At 48.1% G+C, this 24,018-nt stretch overlaps 8 protein-coding genes across 8 annotated transcripts; 5 read left to right on the top strand and 3 right to left on the bottom strand.

The window, feature by feature from the left end:
- Positions 1-905: 905 nt before the first annotated feature.
- On the bottom strand, positions 906-2,835 carry N7500_001016 (uncharacterized protein; the record flags this gene model as incomplete). The annotated part of the gene is made up of 5 exons (XM_056672162.1): positions 906-1,225; positions 1,281-1,907; positions 1,974-2,408; positions 2,458-2,653; positions 2,704-2,835. Coding segments are annotated over 5 exons (1,710 nt in total), but the record flags the coding sequence as incomplete, so codon positions are not given.
- A 463-nt stretch (positions 2,836-3,298) lies between these two features.
- N7500_001015 (uncharacterized protein) lies at positions 3,299-3,569 on the top strand (the record flags this gene model as incomplete). The annotated part of the gene is made up of 2 exons (XM_056672161.1): positions 3,299-3,302; positions 3,337-3,569. The coding sequence occupies 2 exons, from the start codon at positions 3,299-3,301 to the stop codon at positions 3,567-3,569; spliced, it is 237 nt and encodes a 78-aa protein (XP_056537734.1).
- Positions 3,570-4,872: 1,303 nt separating this feature from the next.
- Positions 4,873-8,134, bottom strand: N7500_001014 (uncharacterized protein; the record flags this gene model as incomplete). Its single annotated transcript, XM_056672160.1, has 3 exons — positions 4,873-6,643; positions 6,701-7,230; positions 7,319-8,134. 3 exons carry the CDS (start codon positions 8,132-8,134, stop codon positions 4,873-4,875), a joined length of 3,117 nt encoding a protein of 1,038 aa, XP_056537733.1.
- Positions 8,135-9,265: 1,131 nt separating this feature from the next.
- Positions 9,266-9,532, bottom strand: N7500_001013 (uncharacterized protein; the record flags this gene model as incomplete). The annotated part of the gene is made up of 1 exon (XM_056672159.1): positions 9,266-9,532. The coding sequence occupies one exon, from the start codon at positions 9,530-9,532 to the stop codon at positions 9,266-9,268; it is 267 nt and encodes an 88-aa protein (XP_056537732.1).
- Positions 9,533-11,640: 2,108 nt separating this feature from the next.
- Positions 11,641-14,613, top strand: N7500_001012 (tyrocidine synthetase 1; the record flags this gene model as incomplete). Its single annotated transcript, XM_056672158.1, has 6 exons — positions 11,641-12,266; positions 12,533-13,031; positions 13,335-13,417; positions 13,483-13,700; positions 13,811-14,265; positions 14,407-14,613. 6 exons carry the CDS (start codon positions 11,641-11,643, stop codon positions 14,611-14,613), a joined length of 2,088 nt encoding a protein of 695 aa, XP_056537731.1.
- An 861-nt stretch (positions 14,614-15,474) lies between these two features.
- On the top strand, positions 15,475-15,837 carry N7500_001011 (tyrocidine synthetase 1; the record flags this gene model as incomplete). The annotated part of the gene is made up of 1 exon (XM_056672157.1): positions 15,475-15,837. One exon carries the CDS (start codon positions 15,475-15,477, stop codon positions 15,835-15,837), a length of 363 nt encoding a protein of 120 aa, XP_056537730.1.
- A 3,998-nt stretch (positions 15,838-19,835) lies between these two features.
- N7500_001010 (putative mitotic spindle checkpoint protein (Mad2B)) lies at positions 19,836-20,654 on the top strand (the record flags this gene model as incomplete). The annotated part of the gene is made up of 1 exon (XM_056672156.1): positions 19,836-20,654. One exon carries the CDS (start codon positions 19,836-19,838, stop codon positions 20,652-20,654), a length of 819 nt encoding a protein of 272 aa, XP_056537729.1.
- Positions 20,655-22,838: 2,184 nt separating this feature from the next.
- N7500_001009 (uncharacterized protein) lies at positions 22,839-23,987 on the top strand (the record flags this gene model as incomplete). The annotated part of the gene is made up of 1 exon (XM_056672155.1): positions 22,839-23,987. One exon carries the CDS (start codon positions 22,839-22,841, stop codon positions 23,985-23,987), a length of 1,149 nt encoding a protein of 382 aa, XP_056537728.1.
- Positions 23,988-24,018: the final 31 nt, after the last annotated feature.

Raw genomic sequence — 24,018 nt, 5'->3', positions numbered from 1 at the left:
ATACAGTGAGACTCCGTACATTCGTGGATGTTGCATGTCCAGGAATGACCGATAAGCTTGAATTTTCAGGATGAACATGCCTACGGAGTACCGAAGTACCCGGAAGCGAAAAGAATTGGGTCTCACTTTGCTTCCTCTATTCACGCACAATCTAGGCAGGTATACTCCGTGTTATGTGTAGGCTTACCACTTTCTAACCTTCAAGGTTTCCAAGGTTACATGACACCCAGGCGGTCTAGGTATCTTGTTCATTGTTAGAGTAAGACGAAAGTGGATACGTCTGGCAGCAAAATATATTAATCGTCCAATCAAAGCGTAGGATTTTGGTTCCTGATTAGGAAAGTAAATACGCATCAATCGACGGAGGCATCTTATAGGCAATGCCTCACATAAAGTAGGAATCAAAGTCTCCGAGCCTTGTAATAATTAGGGTGGTGCGCTTAGGTCAAGAAAGAGATTCATCCAATATGGCATGTTTCTATTAAGCTCAAGACATAGAAGCAAAGGACGCATGATGGATGATGTATTCAGTTGAACAAAACGCAGGGACTGTGGAGCCCAAAGATCTTCACCGTGGCCAATAATTTGTTGAGTTGCTGACCATAGAATTTTGGTGGCATACTCCGAAGGGTTCTCTAAATTTGAGGCGACTCGAAGCCACTATAGAGCAACTAGTTGATTTGATGCAATGCCGCGGATGCGCATCAATCTGCTTTCGCAATAGGAGCATTGTACCATCACATCCCGGCATCTAGCTTCTCCGAGTTTGTAGTCATCCATGACTTGAAATGACCAATTAGCATATAATGTGACAACCGAACTTGAATCAATTGATTGGTAATCTACTATCAGGATGCAGGACATAGTAGCCCAGTTTAATAAGAAGAAGTATATACTAGCCTGAATCATATGTTTGCACTTCGTTTCCGACGTCTCTCCTCCATTTCCCGCAAAGCTTTCTTTTGAATCTTCCCAGTGCTAGTCTTTGGCAGTCCTCTAACGAGCTCAACCTCTCGGGGAACCATGAAGTGACTGAGCCCAGAACTCTCTTTCGCCCATCTAAGAATTTCTGCCCCCTCTACCTTCGAATCTGGGTGGCGGGCTATGAAGGCCTTGGGTACTTCGCCCCATTTTTCATCGGGGATGCCAATGACAGCAACTTCAACGACCGCAGCGTGCTTCGTCAGAATATTTTCCACCGCAACCGACGAAATGTTCTCCCCACCTGAGAAAGGTAGTTATCAGTAAAGACAGCGTATTCTAGTGATCTTAAGGCTTACCGCTGATGATGATGTCTTTGGCTCGATCAACAATTTGAACAGCTCCATCACTATGCCAGACAGCGAGATCCCCGGAATGCATCCAGCCTCCCTCAAATAGCTTCTCAGTCGCTTTCGCATCCTTGTAATAGCCTTTGGTGCACAGGTTGCCCTGAATCATAATCTCGCCAATTTCACTTCCGTCGCGCGCAACATCGACGAGAGTGTTTCCATGGGCCGGCTTGATGACTCGTACAGGTAGACCCGTAATGACACCATGGCCTTGCCGGGCCATTTTACGGTGTCTCTCGCCGGAAGGAAGTTGGTTCCATTCCGGAAGATAGTAAGACATGACAGCCGGGCCGTAGGTCTCTGTCATCCCAAAGGCATGAACCGGGTGGAGATTGAGGCTTGTCATCTTCTCAAACAAAGCGCCCGATGGAGGGCTAGCAGAGACCGTAACCTGTATTTTTCTTGGAAGTCGTACCGCCTCTTCTGCATGACAAAGCAGCGTGTTGACTGTCGGGGCTGCGCAAAAATGGGTGATAGGCGCGGTGCGGAGCATTTTCCATATTTGCGGATATTCAATTTTTCGGAGACAATATTGTGTTCCTCTCAAGGCGGTAATAGCCCATGGGAATGTCCAACCTATAATTCAACATAAATTCAGCGGGCGCTAGTGGGGTGTTTCATAGTATGATGAAGACAACGCACCGATAGCATGGAACATTGGGAGCACCCAGAGGTAGCCGCATCGATCGGGGCTTCGGTTAAGCTGTGACTCCACAATATCACTCATAGCAGCCAAGTAGGCACCACGGTGGGTAAATATCACGCCCTTGGGCCGAGAGGTAGTTCCGCTTGTATACGCGAGCGCGATCGTTCCATCCTCGTCTGGAGCCAGCATCTCGAGCCCTGCCCAGCCATGCCCCCCTAGACGGCGATCTATCTCTAGGCCCTCAAGAATAGCGTGATCGTATGGGCCGTTATCTTCGCCACTATCCGTATCAACGAGGACTGGGATGTCACGGTGAGCTTCACGGAACTTCCCTAGCAGGGGTGCGTATTGGACATCTGTAATAATCATATCGACGTCTGCATGCTCCAAAATATATTTAATATCGTCTGGCTTCAGACGATAATTGATTGCTGTTTAGATCAGCCTAGATTCGCGATCTCCATGTGAAGCGATACATACCGATATTTACAGCACCTGCGCCGGCGATGCCAAATACGGATTCTAGGAAGGCTGGGGTATTTGTTGCTAGGATACCAACTCTCTTGAAGCCATTCTGCCTTAAGTAATATGCTAGACCAGCTGCGCGGTGAGCGAATTCAGCATACGTCCTTTGAAGGACATGTCCTTTCAACGTCACGTGGTAGATGGCTAGAGCCTTCGCAGAGAACATGAGCAAGTGCACATTCCATAAGCAGTAAATCTTACATTTGGTTCAATTGCTGCCGCACGAGGTAGGAATATGGTGGGCGAGAGTGTATGCCGATGAACGAGATTAGGACTGAGAGACATGGTCTGTGTTGAAGGAGACACAAAGAAAAGAGAAGATAGACTGTGAATCTGGATAGAGGAATAGCTGGTATAACAGGTATCTGATGGGTTGACTGTGTGACCGGAGAAGGTACACAAGGGGATTACCCCACGACTTGCGGTAGATCAAGCTTTGATTTCCACACGGAGATGGCCTGGAGTAGCTTTGGCCTTGGAAGTAAAGTACACGAGTCAATGGCTTACATGTCTCAAGTTCATACAGAATCCGACCTTCCTCGAACGACAGGTACCTCGGATGTGACGCGGAGTGGATGTGGCCCACGGTTGTCGCGGCCGCAATGGCATCGCTTTATAACAGCTTGTATCCCCTACACAATAGTTTCTTTGATACCAGTGAAGCGTCGAATCCATATACACACAGTGTTATCTGCCAAAATCAACAGAGATGGCTACCAAAGTTGCACGCGGATCACTGCTATCGGATCTAGGGAAGAAAAGCCCTCATACTTAGGCGTTCATAGGCCTTGGTAACATGGGTAAGTAATCCTCAGATTTTGACCTCTTACATAGCGCAATTTGAGGAAGGGCGGATGGCAATGAATATGCACCGAAAATCCCCAGCAAGTGATGTAATGCTCATGTATGAAGCCAACCCTTCCGCTGCTGAGAAGGCCGTGGCAGAAGCGAATGGTAATATTACCATTGCCCCCGGACTGGGCTTGCTTTCTAGAGACAGTACGGTTTTCTCCGATTCGAATATCGACATGAGCTCAGGGCTAACTGTCAATACTAGGACTTCATAAGAACATGTCTTCCCAACCCATCAATCGTGGAGAAAATTTTAATTGCTCGCTCCGAGCCACAATAACATTTCTTCTAAAAGGTGGCCTTTTATGTGGCACAGATCCAGCACATTCTGCGCCTTTTCTTTCATTATGAGGTTTTATCTTCCTTGTAGGGGTCGCGTTGAGTATTAATATTATCCCGGGGTGTAATATGGACTAGAACCTCACAATTCCTCAGATAGAAAGACGATGATGATATTAGACTTGAAACTACCCGTGGACATGTATACCAGCGAATAGACATCTAGGCGTTGGTGTATCATTCCTTCTTAGCTTGAACATCTCCCTACCGGTAACTCCCAACGATTTTCATATTGCAAAGGAGGGTATGTCGGCCTATGATAGCTCTGGTGGGCCTAGGTAGAGCTTAGTTATGATAGCCGGAGTCCTTGTGGAGTTGCCGCTCAAATCTATTATCGTGCATGGGACCTTTCACAGCCAGACCTTTACTGGCTATATCAATTTGAGACAGCCATTACTTTCTGGTTTCATAAGAAATGATGATGGATCTGGACCATGTATTCCTAAAATCATGTTAATCTGGATGAACTTTCCAGGGTTACAAAAATGTACTAACTCGGGTAGTCGAAACAGCTATACCGGTGAGATCTTTCCTCTTACAAAAGTTGAATCTGATCTAATGAAGATAACCTTCAAAGGTGCTGCCGACATTCTTGAAAAAGCAGGGTCTTGTTCAATAAAAGGACCTGTCATTCCGGTACTCTCCACGGTACGCCATGAGTAGATCCCCGTAAAGCCCACAAAGCCCAAAGCCACTGATGGGCTGGGGCTTAGGCACAGCCCTTCGGTCTACTGTTGGGCTATGGACCCGGGGTGGAAGCCCATTTATGGGCTTTGCGAACGTCTACTTGTAGAACTCTGTGGATTTTTCTTGTACTTTTGTTTATTATGTGGATTCCATGAAATCTAGTCACTAATTACATATTTTTTCAGGGCAAAATTCAAATGGCTGGAACTCTAGCCAAAAGTCAATAGAACAAAAACAAAATATGGCAGATGAACGTACAGAGCATGGCGTATAAAGTCCGGAGTGGGACGAAACGCGATCTAGAAGGATATGTTAATACCTATTCTACAGTACGGTAGGAAGCGAAAAAAAAGTATGTTACTCCGTACAAGCGACATATACAAATTCTTGGATGTTTTATTGGCATTCAGGCATCAAACCATTAATAACCCGGGCCCGGGGGGCCTGGGTATTTGTAACCACAGCCTCGAGTGAGATTTCACCCAGCTCCACTTAAAGACTCTGCAGCTTAGCTTGCTCATCCGGAGTCAAGGCCGCATACAATTCTTGGAAACCAGGCTGTGTGGAGGCCTGTCGGAGGAAATCCGCCAGGAAGCTCTGCGTTTCATCGTCTCGGCGACGCACACCAAAGACACTCTCAGAGCCTCCCTCGCCGAAGCTCATCAGCCCCTGTTTTGTGGCTCCGATGCCGAAATCCAGGGACTGCCCGGGGAGATCTTCCCAGTCGTCGTCGCCATCATCGCTGTCAGCCTCATCCAGAGCTGCCGCCGTGGCGGCGTCGATTTCCTTATTACCAGATGCTGCACCCAGCTCTTCGATCAGAACTTTGAAAATCTTCAGTGGTGCGGGAACGGTCGTGAATTGGTCTGGGTTCTTGCGGGCCTGCGAGCGGGTCTTGATTCGGCCGGTATCTTGAATGATGAGGTCACCTTTGACGGGCACTTCAGCTACGCGGGGGTCGGCAAGCTCGTACAGTCGTGCTAGGGCGAAGATATTCTGTTTGATCTCATCATAGCCGGCAAAGTTGACAGAGTTCTCGAGCCACTTGCTCAAAACCACGGAGAGTCCACTCTGGCCGCCCAGATTGACCTGGGCCAGGAAGTCGACTACTTCGCGAGCACTGATGAGAGTGAGTCGCGCGAAGACGAGGATGAGACTTTGGATGAATTGCGCTTGTTGTGCGGTTGCTAGTCGCTGCGCCACGGCTTGCAGGAGCTGTGGCAGGTAGGGACCGAGACGCTCGGAGCCGGCCCGCTCGACCAACTCTGCTGCTAGCTGGCCGACTTCTGTGGCTGCGTTGTCATCCACGGCCGGGCCTAGCAGGCGATCAATGATGACCAACACAACTTCGAGTGCTTCCTTTCCAGATTGAGGATCACGCCAGGTAATGAATTGCGCAAAGTCGTGAGAGAGCATATGTCGTACCGCCTCTGTGGCAGGTCGGATCAACTCAGCCTCGTCGGATTCCAGTAGCAGGCGGTTCAACTTGGGCATCACTGTCTCCACGAAGCCAGCGGGCATTGGTTCGGGACTTCGCTCGGCCAGAGCGCGAAGAAGATCGGCTGCAAAGGTCGTCAAAGCATTCTCTTCGGTCAAGTTACCTACATCAATCGCAGCCATCAATGAGGGAAGCACCTTCTCGCAAAGCCGCATGTAAGAATCGGGGCCATTGTCGGTAATTTGGTCCACAATATCCTCAAATGCCTCTGTGACAGTCAAGGTCAATTGGAAATTTTCGGCTCCGCTGCTAGCAATGCTGAACAGCACGTCAATGGCACTGGACGACAGAACCACGTTAGAATCGGCCATAATAGTGTCCCGGAGGGTTTCCGCCAACGTGACCTTGAGGTCATCAGAGTCAGTCTGTTCACGGAGGTCATGCACAGAAATAAATTCTGAAATGGCCGCAATCACAGCAGGTTGGAAGGGGCGGGCCAAGCTCGTTGGCAAAGCGGGCATCAGATCTTGGAGCACACGAATGCAGGCCACTTGGACCACCTCGGCAGGATCTTCAGCTATCGCCTTTAGAGTTGCCTCTAAATAGGATGATGTAGTCTGTTGGAATGCCTCACCGGCGACTTTAGACAAAGCCCCAGCCACAAGGTAGCCTCGTGCGCGCAAGAGCTCCTGTTCTTGTTGAATCGCATATTGGACGAATTGGGTAAAGTGGGATGCCAGCTCAGGTGAGATTTCTTGATCCACCTCACCAAAGTCTCGAAGCAAACAATTGAGAATGTACATAGATGCTTCCCGTGATTTCCATCTATTTGCGTCATGGTCAGTATAGTTCCACGAATTATTGAGCGATACATGTACTCACGAGACAGATGAGTCGGCAAATAGGGTGTTCATGTAGCCCAAAAGACCCTCGGCAGCTGTACCCTTCAGCCATTCACCGGCCTTGATCGCTAGATCTCCGCTGCAAGTTCGAGGGGTATAGTTGGCCGTAACAGAAGTCTCTTCCGAGAGGAAAAGGTTTACATCAATCTCCCACAGAGCCTCCTCCTCTGTTGTAATCTGCGCATAGGAGCTCGCAAGCTTCATAATTTCCGGGAGCCAGCTAGACGTGCTGGCAGTCGCACCGGCATTTTGGAGTTGCTGCTGTAGCTCCGCCTTTACCGGGGGTGCCTTTAAGAGGGCCTGAATAATATCAAGCTCCTCCAAAACGAGAAAATCGAGTGAGTGGGGAAGTCCGTCCGCATCCTCCAAACGACTCTGTCTTTCTTCCTCAATGTAAAAATTTTGGTAAATCGGCAACGCGTTGGTGAGTTCCGTCCAGACTGTTGAAAAGAAAAGCGGGCTTTGCGCGGTCAAAAGAGCAGGGAACACCATGCGAATCTTCATGAGAGTCTATAATAAAAAAGTCGTGTTAGTGGAAGCCCAGCAAAACCAAAAAAAGGCGTAATGTGGTAGAAGGGTAGGATGAAATGCCGCATACCTTGACGACTTGCAACTTCAACCCAACAATTCCTCTCCACTGCGATGCGATCTCCCCTTGTTTATGCTCTTCTTCCTCGCTGGGTGGCTGCGGCAGGGGTGCCTTTAAAGTTGTGTCAAAGAACGGCGACCATCCACTGAGCACCTCATCCATGAACTGCTTAATGGCCGTTTTGTGTTGTTCTAGAACCATTTCTAGGGTATCAAAGCAGGAACGGAAGACTGCGACAGCCAGAGCACGCAGCATCGGGCGTCTGGATTCGGCGGTAGCCACAGCGAAAAGGGACGAAACAAGATCACGGGCGACATTGAAAAACTGCTCCTCGCTGAACCCTGTATCGACAAGATCCAGGAGCACCTTCAGCGCCCCGTGCATCTGGCCATCGGTACTGGCGGAGTCATTAATGATACGGAGCAGTGAAGGGAGCAGCTCGGGCCAGTCGTCGGGGAAGTCGGCACTGGCTATCTTGCTCACAGCGTAACTTGCAGAGTTCTTCACCTTGCGCTGAGGGGTATCACTTGTCGCAAGGATCAATAAAGCCTGGCGAACATTGGCTTTGTTTGTATCATTGATGAGGATTTGCCCTTTGAATTCATCGAGAATGGGGGACCAGGCGGCAGCAATGAAGGTACGTAGGACCGAGAGGGCAGATTGACGCAGATTGACCGGAACGGACTCATGTGAGGCAATTGCTGTAAGTGAGATTGCGAAGGAATCGTGGACATAAAGATTTCCCAACTGGGACTCTGCGGCTCTTCTGGTATCGGTCTTCGGCGACTGGGTATCTGCCAGGAGCGACAGGAGTTCTTGCTCCATGGCGAAGGGAATTTGATTGGTGAGTCTGGTTGAGGGTCGGGGGGTAGTCCAGCAAAAGATGAATGAGAGATAGAGAAAGGGCTCAAAGCCAATGGGTCTCAGTCACGAGATATTGAGAATCTAATACTTTGCGCGTCGGCAGATAAGGAGACGCGGAGGAGGGGCAGTTCGAAGGCGGTCGGCCCTCCCAATGTACATCGATTTTCATGTTACCAACTTTTTTTTTCTTTCTTTGCACTTGGTTTTGTATGATTGAACATTCAAAGTCCTTTCAATCGCGCCGCCGAGTCATCAAGAAGCATAAACTTTTGATGATCCATTAATCATTGCTTATATGGCCTCACACATGTCACTCACTATGCGTACAATACTCATCTCTGGTTTACTGGCCCAACTACTGCATGAACTTCTTATGCTTATAAGAATTGATAGAAATAGAAACCAGAAACATACAATAGGAGGGGCTCGCTGGTAGCCATCTACCTAACTACTAACCTGCCGACGTATCTGAAGAGCAGCTAAGCGGAAGGGAAGCCGTGTTGTCCACGCTCTATGGTCAGAAGTGCTGGTCATCACTTGAAAATGAATCATATATTACAATTAGATGGTGACCGCAAATATCATCAGTGGACTTGCACCTAGCAAAAGACGTAATGCTGTGGCTGTGGACAGAGAGGCCACACGCTATTGGACTTTTTTTACCTACAATCGTAGTTGTTCCTTTCTAGGATATCTACTAATGTTAATGAGATCATAGTAGCAGCCGATTTAACTATTTGGTTAACTGGTATCATATCTGCAACCATCTTCAAGTAAACCCTGAAGCTTTACCCAGGTGATATCCATTCGGCTACTTCTAACGCTTATTGCTTGTTTCTTTAAATCCTGACGCTAGGATCCACGAGTCTCTGTTAGCGATAGCTTAGTGAAATTTTGTTCCTGTGCTTCATTTATATAGTGATATATCACAAGATATCACATGACTCATGTCTAGTAGCTGTATGGCCAGGACATCTATGGTAACAGAGCATCTGATAGAAATTGAGAACTAAACAAGACTGCAGATGTGCCACCAGATGGGAGCGATGCCAAAAAATACCACCCATTATTACTCACTCTGAAGCGATTCAATCAGTCTGCTGCTGCAAGCATCCGTTGCTCTACCCACCGTCCGAAGCGCACACACGGCTCATCAATCGTGACCATAGCCCGATACGGGATATTGAAAAAGAACAGGAAGACTACCAGCCATCCCAGCGCCAAGCCCAATGGGTCCCGTAAAAGTATCAACAATAGCAGTACTGAGCTGCGACGTTCAATCGGAATGGTCCACAGATACACATCATATAGGGGGTAATATTCGTCCCAATGGCCGTAGTCCAGCATTCGAACCACCATGATTATTTAACTCATCAGCTGAGCCCCTAGGCTGGCAAGCCGCGGTTGGTCAAGCTCGCTTTCGGCCCGGATGATAGTGCGATCTACCGCCAATTCTACCGGGTAGTCCCATGCGCTTGCGGCTGTCAGCAACATGATAACAAAGCTGATGATCCGCGGGAACAGAAACAACCGTGTCATTTGCCGGTATGCGGATGAGCCGATGACCTCGTACAATTTGGCCGGACGGCTGCACGTTTTACCTCGACGAAAAGTTCTCCAGACCCGGTAAGATAGGACAAAGCCGGAGAGCATAAAGCAGATACAGAGCTAGGCAGATCCGGACTAGATGAGGCGAATGAGCGGCAGCTGAGAAAAGCGCTCATTATGGGTGAACTTCTCATTGTGGTGTGCACAGTAGGGGTCCCGATGGCCGTCCTCGGGGGTCAGTCCATATCCATAATTTACAAAGGTTTCAAATGCGGACACGATGTAATAATCCACCACACACCATGTACCCAGGCCACGAAGGCCATTGAGACACGCTGTGCGACGGAGGGGCTTACTGCTGATTTTGCTGTAGCGCCGCAGAAAGGTTGGAAGTAACAGTTCTTGCACAGCGTGGAGAAGCTGTTGAGCCTACGTAGCAGGTTTGGGGACGCCTTCTGATGAGGGCGAGCTGTGAACGGCCATGTTCACTCTAAAGAAGATATATAGAGCTCCTTAATCTAAAGCATTGTCCTTAGGTTCCGGGAGACCTAGTTACGAGAAGGCTTTCGCGCCTCACGGGGGAACTACCTAGGTAGGGCTAGACTTCCGCAAAGCCCACAAAGCCCATAGCCCAGCCCAACCCAACCGGCAAATGGGCTGGGCTTTTTCATGTTCCACAAAAATGCTCGCGGGGGGTTCCACCTCGGGCCGGGAACCAACCCGTTAAGCTCCCAGTCTAGGACCGCGGTGATTGGACACCCTGGCTAATCTAGATCGCACATGATGTTGGCAAAATGCAGGTCTTTATGTGCCATAATGTAGGCGAAGTGGTCAAGCTCTGTCTAGTTGTCTTGCTGCTGTAGTTGCGTCATGAACTCGCGGATTCGAGGGACCACGGTAGGATTCCAGAGAGGGATGGATCTCGATTGCGTGGACATACCGCTCGAGGCGGCTGTTCGTATACGCGGTGTAGCTAGATTACCCTTCGGCTAGTATAGAATTGAGAAACTCGAGCGTCTCCGCATTCTTGACTTCGGCTGGGGCAGACCAATACTTGTGCAGGTCTGGCGTCTACCAAAACTCTGCGTCGATAGGTGATCCGAAGGCAACCTCCCCTGTCGGTGTCAAAGTCAGCCCGCCCACGTACCCCTCGCGCCAGGACTGCGCCTATAGCTCAATCAGATAATCCGTCGGTTGGTGAACTCTGTGTCTTAATCTCACCGGATAGGGTTACATGGATCTGATCGACGCTGATCCCGGGCGCTTTCTCGAGTAGTGCGAAACACACCAGCGCTTTAGTTGGAAGGACCACTGTCATATGTACCGGCATATAGGACCCTTCAGCTTCCGCTTGAATGTTCTTTTGTAACATCAATATAGCTACTTCTGTGTTTGGAGATAGAGATGGAATTATAGGGAGGCTGAGAGGAATTGTATGAAAAGTACATTAGGCGTTAATCAATGACTCGCCGTTTTCCCCGCCGTCTATTACGATGAGTAGTGAACTTTCTGTCCAGAGCCATTTCGTAATCATCTCGACCAGAACTTGTTATTTTGAAAAATTTGCCTTAAGGAGTTTCCTGCCTAGGCTAAAAATGAGTCAAACTCGTTGGTGAGGCCTGTATCAGTCGAAGGCCCGGTCCGTAGCGTCACCTGTCTCATAACGCATGTCTCAGTCCTATTGTGCCACCGAGCTTCCTTCATGGCAATATGTCGATCGTAAGACACGTTCAATTCTGCCCCACTTATCAGACCGCCGGGAAACTTGACTCGTCGGTCGGAAATACCCGTCCGGGCCGTCCACGGGTACATGAGATTAACCTTACCCAACCACGACAGCTCACAGGGAAGATCCACTAATGCATGCACGCCACCAGAATATCCAGGTTCCAGTTTTCAATTTTGTCCATCACTTGGCAATGATATCTAGCAAATTGAGCAATATACCCGACAGCGAGCAGAGCACACTACACGAAACTCTCAGTGGTCTTCTCCATCGGCTTTTGTTCGCTCGGGCGGCCGATGATCGGTACACTTTAGTCTTAACAATGCACCATGCCATCATCGATGGCTGGAGCCTGCGCAGACTAATGGCCGATCTTCGCACAGCTTATGCCAACAAGAATCTCGCTGATGGTATTCCTGCTTCCACTATTCTTGGAGAATGGAGTCTCCTTGACAAAAATGTGGCACACATCTTTTGGAGCCAATACCTCGCGACTGCGACGGGACCAGATACGGTCAAATCCGATGTCAATGCCAGTGACCAATTGATACCTGAGATCAAGATTATTCAGTCTCGATGGCCCTGCCGTGTTACTTCGAGTGCTTTGAGTGGTGTGAACAGGAATTTCGGCGTTACGTCCTTCACCATTGTATGGACTCTTCTTGGTTTGGCTTTACCTCGGACAAACAAAACAAAATTAACAATCTTCTGGACCACAAGCAGCGGAAGGGCCGATCTTACTGGCGGGATTGATGCCATTGGAAATTACTTGACTTCGATTCTATGCGTCATGAATGTCGAAGACGACATACCGATCGAGTCATGGCCAAAAAAAAAAAAAAAAAACCAGACAGGCTGACAGAAAGGCCTTGAGTACAATTACTTACCTACGCCGGACATTACAAAATGCCTAACAGAGACTTCAAGATAGCTTTACATGCTGCTTACATTCGAGAACCGCCCTGACCAAGGGCTTCAAGGATCGGCGGAAGACATTCACATCACCAAGGCCGAAAATCAGGAATACTCAGATGCACCGCTAACCATCATTGCTCAGCCAATTTAAGAAGCTGTTACTCTGACAGGCAAATTCGATCAGAATCGCATTCCGGTCTCACGCAGCACATTTTGGGCCGCTTACAAGGAGCTTGCGAGAAGCTCTGCTCCCCTGCCACATCTTCCCACACAACCCAATCACTCGCTGCGTACAGCGATGGCTATCTAGAAAGGCCTGCTGTCCTGTCACATAATCTGGAAGTTCAACAACAGCCTTCGCCTTCCGAAAATCTTGTCTCGCTGTTTGTGGAGGCGGCGAAGCAATGCCCCAATTGCCTCGCTCCCTCCACTGTCTCATCACATATTAACTTTGCAGAGCTAGATTATTTAATGGCAAAGATGACGAGGAAGCGAATACAGGCCCCTGGTAACTGGCCGAGGGTCGTTGCCTCGTTTCTGGATCGAAGATTGACGATGATCATTGCCATAATTGCAGCGCTCAGAGCCGGCATGACCTACTGTTCATTGGAATATGACACACCATCCGCTCGTCTGAACATGCAGAACACCATAATCAATGCTTTCATGGTAATTAGTGATCTTATAGGACTCTCTCGACTGGGTACGGCCTATTAAAAGAACTCAAGGATATCATGAGTCATGCTATCTGCGAGTCCCTCGGTATTACGACAGTGGATTCAGATCGAAATCTCCGGTGGCTGGGATTAGACTCCTTTGCCTCCATGGCGTTCATTTTTCATCTATACAAGCTCTATCCTGACCTTGATATCGGTATACATGACATCGTCCAGTATCCCACCATTCCTCACCTCGCAAACCACGCATTGAAGATTTAAGCCATCGGCAACCCGTTTGAACTCCATCATTCAGGATCATAGGGCCTTGGCGGTTTCTAAATTCACCTCAAACAAGGAGGTCGTCAAGGTCGCCCAGGCCAGTTCCATTCAGCGCCGGTTTTTCCTATTGCAAGAACAGCTCGGACACAACTTACATTGTTCCTTTGCTGTATCGGTTATAGGCCAAGATCTGAGCAAGATTTTAGACGGAATACGAGAATTGCACAGCATCACAAAACCTTCCGCACCACATTCGACATCGAAGACGACACTGTTGTGCAAAAGGTCGTCGCTTATGCCTGGTACAGCTTTGAGGTCGGCGATTTGAAGCACAGCGCAAATATTGACGAAGCAAAACTTGCAATGCGGCACCCGAACTTGTCACAGTCGTGCGCGCTGCGTTCTGTAAGGTCCTGGGGATGGAAGACCAAAGTAATTTTTTCACTTTGGGTGGAGACTCGAACTCAGCTATCCGGTGCTGTACTGCAATTCGCACTTCCGGACTTACAGTCAAATTCCGTGACATGTATGAGAATCCAACCGTCACAGGTTTGGCGTCTATCCTGACCCAGCAAGGCCCGAAGCCGGTTCAGCAACATCCCAATCATGTGAGCAATGCCTGTCTCCTTCAAAACACGCCCATCTTGGAGTGGATTTTCCGCGCAGGTCGTGCTAATCAGAATTGGTTCAATCAAGGACATGCAACCCAACTCGCAGATTTCCATCGGTTTATCGATATGGAGAGGGCCTGGCAGATTTTGACCAATATTCACCCGATGCTCCGAGTCCAAGTTGTCGGTGACGGTCCAGAGAAGTTGGTGGCTACTCCTAACTCGCCAGATCTTCGGGACTACTGCGTTCTGTGGCGCAAGATGAACCCTTGGGGAGAGTTCCGCCAGGCAGCGCAGGGGCTGCAGTCCCGTCTCAATCTACGCCAGGGACTCATCTGTGGCCTGGTCATTGTAGTAAATTACTTGGCTGTAGACGCGATGTCCTGGCATATTATATGGCATGACCTAGATTTCCTGTTGTAGGGGATTTGCCCAGAGAACGAATTCAATACATTCAAGGATTGAGGTGACCACCTTACTACTCGGTCCACGAAGGCAAGTATTCAAGATCGTCCGGTCGTGAAAGCCGGTAATGACTTCCTTAAAATCGATGAAGCGACCTTGCAGAAAAATACGGGCAGCTCGGTGCACTTTGCCAGTCTCAAGTCCGCGGCCGAAATTTTGGAGCTTGCCACAAGCGTACACGACGTGGACGCGATAGACATTGTTCTTGTGGCGTTGCTTGTAGTTCTACAGAGCTAGAAATTGGCCAGCCGCGTCGAGCTCAATTTGAAAGCCACGGAAGGGAGTTGAACCACTAAACGCTCGACGTAACACGCACTGTGGGCTGCTTAACCTATATGGTTCCAATCTAATTCTCGCTGTTCCCGGATACCGCCTCTGGGGATTCCGTCAAGCAAGTGCGTGAGCAAGTGCCTAACCATCGACTTCGAGGCGACGGTCAGTAACAACCTCTTAACAGTCAGTGCGTTTTTCAGTACAGAGCTGTTCAGTCGAGATACTTTGAATCAGCTGCTGGAACTTTGGACTGCGAATATCTGAGATCTGAGCACTCACGACATTTCATGTACACCTGTCGCCTCAGTCGAATCCGCGATCCTCATGGAAGCGGCACTTGAAAGTGGTCGTCCAGTCATCAAAGCTTCTCTGCGGTTGCATCACATACCGGCAAAATTTTAGAAGAATTGCTACCCGCAACAGACATGCAAACCGCCATGATGCTAACTAATCTGGGCTCTAGGTCATACATACATCGGTACGACTATGTGTTAAAGGTTGAAGACTTGGATCGGTTTTGTCGTGCATGGGAAGAAATGTTTATCAGTCATCATTCCATTTTCCGCACAGTTCTCATCTCTATCTCGCGCCCGGGGAGTATTAAATGGCTCAAGTGGTCCTACGAAAAGAAATAGTGACTGGTAGATTGCTTGTTCAGGAAGAACCACCCAAGACGCAACCCGCTCTGACTGGCCAAATTCTTTCCGTGCTCTATGTTTTTAAGTCTCCGGCGGACAGTCTTCATGCATCCTGGGTTTGTCATTACATATGCCTTAATGGATGGGTAGTCTCGACAAATCGTGTTCGACGAGGCACATCGTCTATATGCCGGACACACGTTGTCCTCGCCTCCAGCTCAGTTCCGCGATCTTGTATTCCATCTTCAATCCCAGAAGGATCAGAAGACAGTACCAGTACCGCCTAAGAATCAACGTCGAGTCAGAGGATGTGCAGACTGTTGCCCCCGCTCACTTCACCACTATATCCACGCTGTACCAAGCAACTTGGAAATCGACTTTGGTTGTTTCCGCTTCCTCTAAAGTGGAGTTCCAATCACGGGATGAGGTGACAGACTTGCCCCTTCTCATGAGCGTTGATCAAGGCGTCAGTGTGGCCAAAATTACAGTGCTGACACCGCGCACCAACACTAGGCAATTCAGCCAAAAACTCTGTGAACGACTCCTGTAGAGCTTCAAAAAACTCTGGAATACGTTTCTTCTCTTGCGCGAGGCATTGATTGTACTCTCTGCGATACCTTGTATCCGGATTTGAGAATCATTCTCAGATCCTTAATCGGCACGCCCTCGGGCCTGTCTTTCCCAATCAATTACCATAGAATGAGAAAGGAACAATATTACTCGTTCGTCCGCTCACCACTAGTTGCACGACCATGGCGGCCGATAGTAACCACTATCTGAGATAGGTGGTCCATAACTCTTTGAGAGCCGACGACTGTGTGGTAAGCTCTGGTTTCCCCCCTCCCCCGCATTAGCAGGAACATTCAGTGAGGTCGCAATAAGAATAATATGCTAGGGTCTGAGCCCGCACATGGATACGAAGTATGTCAGTCCCAATGATATTTGTGAGGATCTCACGTGCCCATAGCTGAAAAATAGATATGAAGAAAAGCTAGTATTGTACAACATCTAGATACAAGATGTAGCGCGAAGCAAAAGAGATTGCTTTCTCGCGTTCAGGTGATTCAGCTATGTAACCGTACGTTCGTAGTTCGTGCCCTCCCCTCAGACATACCTCATTCTAAGACTCACAGGTCTGGGACTTTTCTTCGAGTGATGTTCAACTACATGAATTTGAAATCCACATAGCAAATACGCCGCTACAAATACAGCAATTATGAGCGCCCTTCCCTCCCCCCTCCCGTGTATCTAAGTCTACACTCTATATAGAGATTCCCACGTAGAGCCGGCAATGGCGGGTTATGGACACACTAGGTCACTAGTCCAAGGGAGCATCATTAGTACACCAGCACTTAGTAACATCAAGGAGGGTATTTGAGCGCCGGGCGATCCTTCGATCCTGTGATTTAGAGAAAGGTCACTTAGTTCAAGGGCTTTTCCAACGCGCCGGGTCAGATTCGATGGTAGGTATGGCGTATGCACGCATAACTTATAAGCCCTGCTTCAGACAACTGTTCGCATTCTTTTTACATCTCGCCCCGCAAGGTGGCGACCCCTCACATTGACGTGCATTCAGACTTGTCATTCGTGCATCTTCTGGATACCTAGGCATGTACGTCCTTGATATCGATACTGCAGCTTCGCAGCTTCTATTAAGTGCCAGGCTTGGCACTCAGCCAAAGTAGAATAACTTGGATGAATGGTCATATTGATACTGTCAGTGCTTTTTTGATGAAAACATTGCGGCAATCTAGTGAGGGAGCGTGGCACGTGAGTCGGACCAGCGTAGTGCATTTTATTGAGGTCGATTTGTGGACAGTACCTACGTTTTATGCATACTAAACACGAGAATAGTTGACGGCTTATGCAGCCTTGTGAAGTCATTCTACTAATCTTCTCAGGAACTTTCTTTTATGTGGGGTTTCAAAATATTTCAAGATATTTCCTCCCTTGGTCAGTGCTGTAAGTATAAGCATGAGAAGAACGAGCCACAAGATAGACTATAGATAGCAAAAATAGCTTAACACAAAAAAGTTGATGTATACAACGTATAATAGAGTGGTACAACCGATATGTTGAATATTCATGGTGGAATTACAGCTGAATCTTACTCTAGCTTTACCGCTGTGTTATATCTAAAGGGACACCTGTAAAGGGACATTGTAGCGTTTACATTACGGGTGATGTCCCTAACATAATCTTGAGTCAGACACGCCGGATGATCAAAGCCTGATGTTGGCAAAAGCAGAGGCTGCATACGCCGAATACTTTCAAAGCAAATGTTTAGGTTTTCAATCGAAATTTTGTGCTAGAAACTAATATATCTTAGATCCTTTGCCTCCTTACGTTATTGGCTGGCGGAGGTTTAAAATGTATATGGGGCATATCATATGGTGAAAGAACTTTGGGTCTTCACAATCTAATGCTTACCTAGGCAATTGAGACTAGAAGCTCAATGTTCTCTCCAATGATATCTCTAGATGGGCCGCACGATCCCCAGCGGAAAAGACTAATCCAGGAACCTCCAGAGATCAGAGCTCCGCGGAGGTCGATCAGACATCTAATGGACAATCAAGAACCTCAAGTAGTCGCAATTTACCGTTTACTATTTCAGGACGTGTACCACTTGCTGCATGGATGATCCGGACTGAACTGGCTCGAGCTTCCGTTGAGATCCAACCTTGGATACTTTGATCTTTTGGATCGATCTTATTGGGCCAGGGTCCTTGGGAGAACATGGAAGTTCCACTGAATTGAGCATCATTTTGGAAAAATTATTATCTGGGATAGTTTCACAGTGATATGGGTCAGTTAATAACTATGAGAGAGTTTTTGGATAGATATATTGTAGGTAATCATCAAGTGATCTCGAGGAGGGTATACCCATAGTACCATATAGTGTACTGGTATACCGTACTTATACACTTGGACTCCTCCTAAAGCTCCATGAATAGGTAAAAGTGTACGGAACATGAAGCCGGCAGATATAGAAACAAATGGAAGGAATTGATAATCCAGTGCAATACACTGCAAGCGCAAAGCACAAATAACTTGGGAAAACGTACCCTAGTCTGATGACCGCCACTGCCGTCAGAGTAAGAAGATCATCGGGTAAGCCAGATGGTGCGTACTCTTTTACTGGAGAGAGTGGATATGTGTATGATGCAGTACAGTGTACCCGGTACCTCGCTGATACGGGTTCCTATACCATAAATTTAAAGATGTGAGCATCCAATTTACTAGGTAAATCCATTACATTGTATCTATAGGTGACTCTAGGATGGTATTAAGTGTCAATCTATAAATTCCTAGAATTCACTAATATTTTAGTCAGGTACAGGAATATAATCAAATTGTGCTCGGCTATATCCCGTTCACTACAATTCCATACATGGTACACACCCCTTGCCCTTTTTTCGCCGATGATCGTCCCTCTTATAGAAGTATCCATTAGCATAGTGGGGAAGAAAAAGAACAAAAAGCTGTGTGCCCTTTTTTTTTCTACAAATATGGTATAAATACTGGTATACTGTACTGTATACTGTATTTTTTTTTTTTTCCTCTTTTCTCTCTTTTTTTTTCACCTTTAGTACATCTCTGTAGGCCATGCTAAAGGTGCACCCACAAGACTTTAGCTATTCAAGGAAATACAAGAAAATATCAAAACGCCCGGACCGAATTGTACACGACAGATTCGATCAAGCTAAATACCGTATACAGAGTGCATAATTCATAGTATAATCAATAGCGAAGTAAATAAGAAATGGGCTGCAAACCCATGACGCAACCACGTGACAGGAACCGTGACCCAACCAAGTTACCTCTTGTCCGCCTTTCTTTTGCTTTTCCCCTCGATGAAGAGAGGTACATCCCTATCGATTCATCTCTATAACTTCTTCCTTTTCTGATTATTTGCCAATTTGGGCTCAGCCCTCTTTCTTTTCCTAAAAAGCATTTCTCTCGAGGGTTACCATCTCTCAAAAGTTCCCCCTCCTTACCTTCGCTTTAACACCCCTCCTCGAATTACCCTCCAGGGTTCTTAAATCTTTTTTAAAAAAAGTGACCACTCTCTTACACTTGGGATCGTCACTCGAGAATTATACGATTCCTCTATCCCTCATGCTTTGAGGTTTGCTTCTACTTGAGCGTACGTTTCGGATTTCCTTTACACAAACAACCCCTCCAACGCACGCATTATATGCCCAACCATCTTTCTTTCCCCTCATAGTTTACCCACCCCCCTCTCCCCCTTCTCTTTTAATACCGCGTCGAGCGACTCCTTTCTGTCGCTCTACTCACCCTGATCTCATCAGCCATATCATCCTGCGGATCATTGTGACCCGCCGTGTCGCTGGAGTATCGGGGGACTCAAAAAACTTTGACCGATTACAAAACATAAAACTTTAAACCTCATCGGAACACGACGTTGACCGATGACTTAGAAAGGCAGAGCGATGATTAGCTTCAGGGTGGTACATCATTCAGATTCTTCGAGACTTCGTCAAGACCACCCTCACCGCGGAATCGATACCGGATTGTTCAACGGCAATGCCGATTGCCAGTGAGAGCAGTAGCACCACCACCACCATGACCACTTTCTCCGCCCCTGTCCCTGCCACCAAATCGCTGCCCACAAACCAGTCAGCGTTAGCGGCCTCCTTCACCAATTTCCTCACCGTCTCCGTCCATCAAATCCTATTTCTGCGATCCGTCTATCCGCGCGCAACCTTCCTCCCCGTGCGGGCCTACAACTATCCCGTCCGGCAATCCCGTCACCCAAAAGTCTGTGACTACATCAACGATGCTTCAATCGCAGTCGGGACGGAGATTCTCAAAGGCACAATCACCGCAGTCAGTATCATCATTTCATCTCTTCGCACAAATCAGCCCCTCGAACGATATGCTTTTGATCTGTCGGGCTTCCCGCGTGCGCCCGCGGGAGAGGTGAATACAACGTTTGAAGACAGAAATGAAGATTCATCTAGTCCAGATGCCCCTGTCTCAGACCGGGGGCCCGCACCAACCTCGGTCGACCTCGAGGCACAATTTCGGGCATGTCTAGCGAGACTCGCCTCTGCTTGTGCTCGATTGACCCCACTTCCCCGTGATGATGAATTCAGTTTCACCGTATGCATCGAAGTACGGGAAGATGCCTTGCCACCGGCGGGGACCACCAAGGAAGAACAAACTTGGATTGTGGCGGAACCGGGCAAGGTGCACCTACGATCTTGCACTGCACCATTTTCCGTCTCTAAAGTCCGGAACGGCGAGCCCCAGCAAGCGCCCCCAAGGTTTCGAATGGCCGTGCCAAAACAGTACCTGTACGACGTGTCGAAGCCGGCGAGCTTCGGTTGGAGTTGTGGGTAGAAGAGGCACGACAGAAATTTAACGAACCGGTGGACTCAGAGCAGCCATCATGACCTCGCAATTCTCCGACCTTCTTTCAGGCCTTTGGGGGATTTCGTGTTCATTGTCTTTTATCTTTTTCTCTCCTCCCATCTTCTCTTTTTTTCCCCCTGTCCACACCAAATTTCTGTCTCATTCTTGATTTAGCGTGACCAATGACCGAACATACATGATGGACGAAGGAAATTCTGGAATTGCCGTCCGCAAGAAGTGGCGCAAATACATAAAACGAAAAGCGGACGACTTTTGGGACTCGCACGGCATTTATTTACATAGATCAGGTTCACATCTTTCCTTTCTGGCGCTTCATTCCCAAGTGCTTCTTTTTATCCCCTTGCTCTTCACATTCCCACTTTCATAACGCTCCTTCTCCATCCTTCCTTTCCTCTTTGTTAACCCTGGCTTCTTATAGCTTTACGTTTACTTTTGCATCTTGCCTGATCCCTTGGGCTCTCCACTGATCTTCTTTCTGCGATCTGCCTCTTTTCTTTTCATACCATCTCCCATTTTTACGTTGTATTTCATTCGTCTCCTTTGTTGAAATTCAACTACATGATTCTCTTTTCTAGCCAATTCAACTACACTAGCGACTAGTCCCCAAGGTCGTCTCGTTATCTTCTCTATGCTTGGCTTTTTCCGTATGGTCTTATGCTGATGAACCCAGTGAAAAATGGTTCCATTCGAAACGAATATCCCTTACGGCACAATGTCTGTTGCGTTACAGGGTTTGATCTGATTTTGGTTATCTCTGTTTGTGTCATGATGTCCGTTTCGTCTGTTCAGTCTGTTGCTGCCCCTCTCCTCAATGTCCTGGATGTCGCTGATGACAACAGGCCGTCAAGCCTTAGGGGTGTGACTGTGTAAGTAAGTGTGCTAGCCAAATATCTAGTTTAGGGTAATGGATCCTGTTGAAAGAGAATCATAGGGAACTATCCTCTTGTACTTTTTCTATACCCGAGAAATCATTATTTACTTATGCGATGGGGGAAGAGATCGATGATTGCCCATCTGAGGGACTAAGGTTGATTTCGAATGGCTGGATGGTTGCCATAATAAATGGAAGCTCAAGTCGAGAGAAAGAGAGTCTGTAAGAGAGAAGGTGAGACTAAACAAACATCCTAACAAGAGAAAATAGGCATAGACAATGACTCCAGCTATCTAAAGCATGTATCATGAGAGATATGACTCGGGCTCGTGTTTCAGCAAGTGCATGGCTGAGGATTGTCAGAGTAGATGATATCGATATTCATCTCACGAGAACTAGTGGGGTTATACAGATAGAATTTCTAGCAGCGCTATGCTAGGCTCTGAACTGCCTGTCTATATTTTCCGTCTCAAGTCAAATTGTGATAAGTGCACCAGGCTTTTCCTTGGTGTTTGATGAATAGACTTATTGGGAGATGTGTTGTATATGACTCCTATATTGAATAGATCCAATATCCAGTCCTTTTCTGAAGTCCAAATTGGAATGTTGATCAAAGTAAGACTGGTTCGGGAAATGGGGGACATGTCTAAGTCTACTGATACACCGGTGTAGTTGAATGATCTACCAAGTAAGAGGCATGGATAATGGTCGCGTGAGCTCCAGTTCCGTGAAAGCCCTAAAAGATATATATAGCCAGATGTACAATATACGGAGTAGATGTCAAATGACGATCAACAGGGCTAAACACAATGACATAATCGCCAAGGCTCACATGACCCCACGAAACCCTCCGCGCGAGTCAACTGGCTCTTACGTCAAGGGCCCCTATCAATGCAACCTCCATCGCTTGCCGTCGCTTCGCCTCGGGCCAGTGACAAAGAAAAACAAGGCGTACGTCCTTTTTTCCCTCTTTGTACGTATAAGGCAGGCAGATCCGGGATCGTGAAGTGGAATGTAAGATGGGGCAAAAACAGGCATTGTGGTGTCCAATTGTAGAGATTTAGATTGGGAGATGTTCGTGTGACCTGTATGAGAAACCCCCGGAAGTTGGGAATGACTATATATACACCTCGCGGAATTCCGTCGGTATCTCCACCTTTATCGGATGTTTGTCTTGTAGAACCCCGGATTTCAAGCTTTTCTCTCTTATTTATATATTGGTATACCCCTTGTCCCCTTATTCTACACATTCCCAACTTTGACTGCAACTTTTACTCGCCATGATTGCTGCAGATATCCCCACTCTACCCGCAGGGGAATCCCCAGATCTGATTCTGGTCCCAGCCACACCCTCAGAGCGCATTGCCTCAATCCGGCTGAACAGTGTCGCCTGGAAAGGACCATTGAATGTGGAAACGTACATAGCACGCGAGAACCATCTCCTCCAGCAACGGCTGACGCGTGATGGCTTAACCTGCTGGATCCTGGTGGACCGTAACGAGCCCGAGGATGAGCGCACAATTCTGAGCTCGTGCGAGTCATACCAGAAGACAGCGTTGCTCGCACACGACGGGCAGGTGGAGAAAATTTCCACCCATGGCGTGGGGAGTGTTTACTGCCGGCCCGATTTTCGCGGGAAGGGGTACGCAAAGCGGATGCTGGAAGAACTGAGTACGAAACTTGAGACATGGGAGATGGAGAAAGAGCCCCGGCGGAAGTCGCTGTTTACGGTGCTTTTCTCGGATATTGGAAAGAAGTTCTACGCTCAGTTTGGGTGGCGGCCGTTCTCCTCTTCCCACATGTCTTTGCCGGCTACTGCGGGGCAGGAGAAGACGCCCACGAGAGATCTATTTGCTAAGGATGTTGAGAAGTGTGTGTGCAGTGAGGATGTGCTTGCCAAACTGCGCGATCAGATGCTGGTGGCGTCGCAGAAGACGAGTGGTGCTAAGATTGCTATTTTGCCTAACTTCGATCACTTTGTCTGGCATTGGGCTCGAGAGGAGTTTTATGCCGAGAACTTGTTCTCCACGCGCTCCCCGCCTGTAGTCAAGGGCGCTGGCGATGACCAGGCTCGCGTGTACTGCGTTTGGAACCGAAACTTCGGCGAGACACCCGAGGATAATGTTCTCTACATCCTTCGGTGGGTGTATGATGACCCCACATCTCCGGCGGAGGAGCAGGCCACTATCCAGGCCATGGCTGCCATCCTCCGGCGAGCACAACAAGAGGCACACGAGTGGAATATGAGCAAGGTTGAATTCTGGAACCCTACGGCCCTTTTGCAGAAAGCCGTAGCTTTGGTGGAACCGAAGGCTGAGCTCGTGCACCGCGAAAGGGAGAGCATTGCCAGTTTACGGTGGACTGGCGAGGAGCAAGGGTTGGGCAAGGATGTGGAGTGGTGGCTGAATGAGAAGTACACTTGGTGCTAATCATCCATTCGTTGGAGTATCATTTCGAGGT

The sequence above is a fragment of the Penicillium coprophilum genome (genome assembly GCF_028826855.1).
Source record: "Penicillium coprophilum strain IBT 35676 chromosome Unknown utg000001l_segment0_segment0, whole genome shotgun sequence".
Classification (NCBI taxonomy): Eukaryota; Fungi; Ascomycota; class Eurotiomycetes; order Eurotiales; family Aspergillaceae; genus Penicillium; species Penicillium coprophilum.
This window is presented reverse-complemented; position numbering and strand designations above follow the sequence as displayed.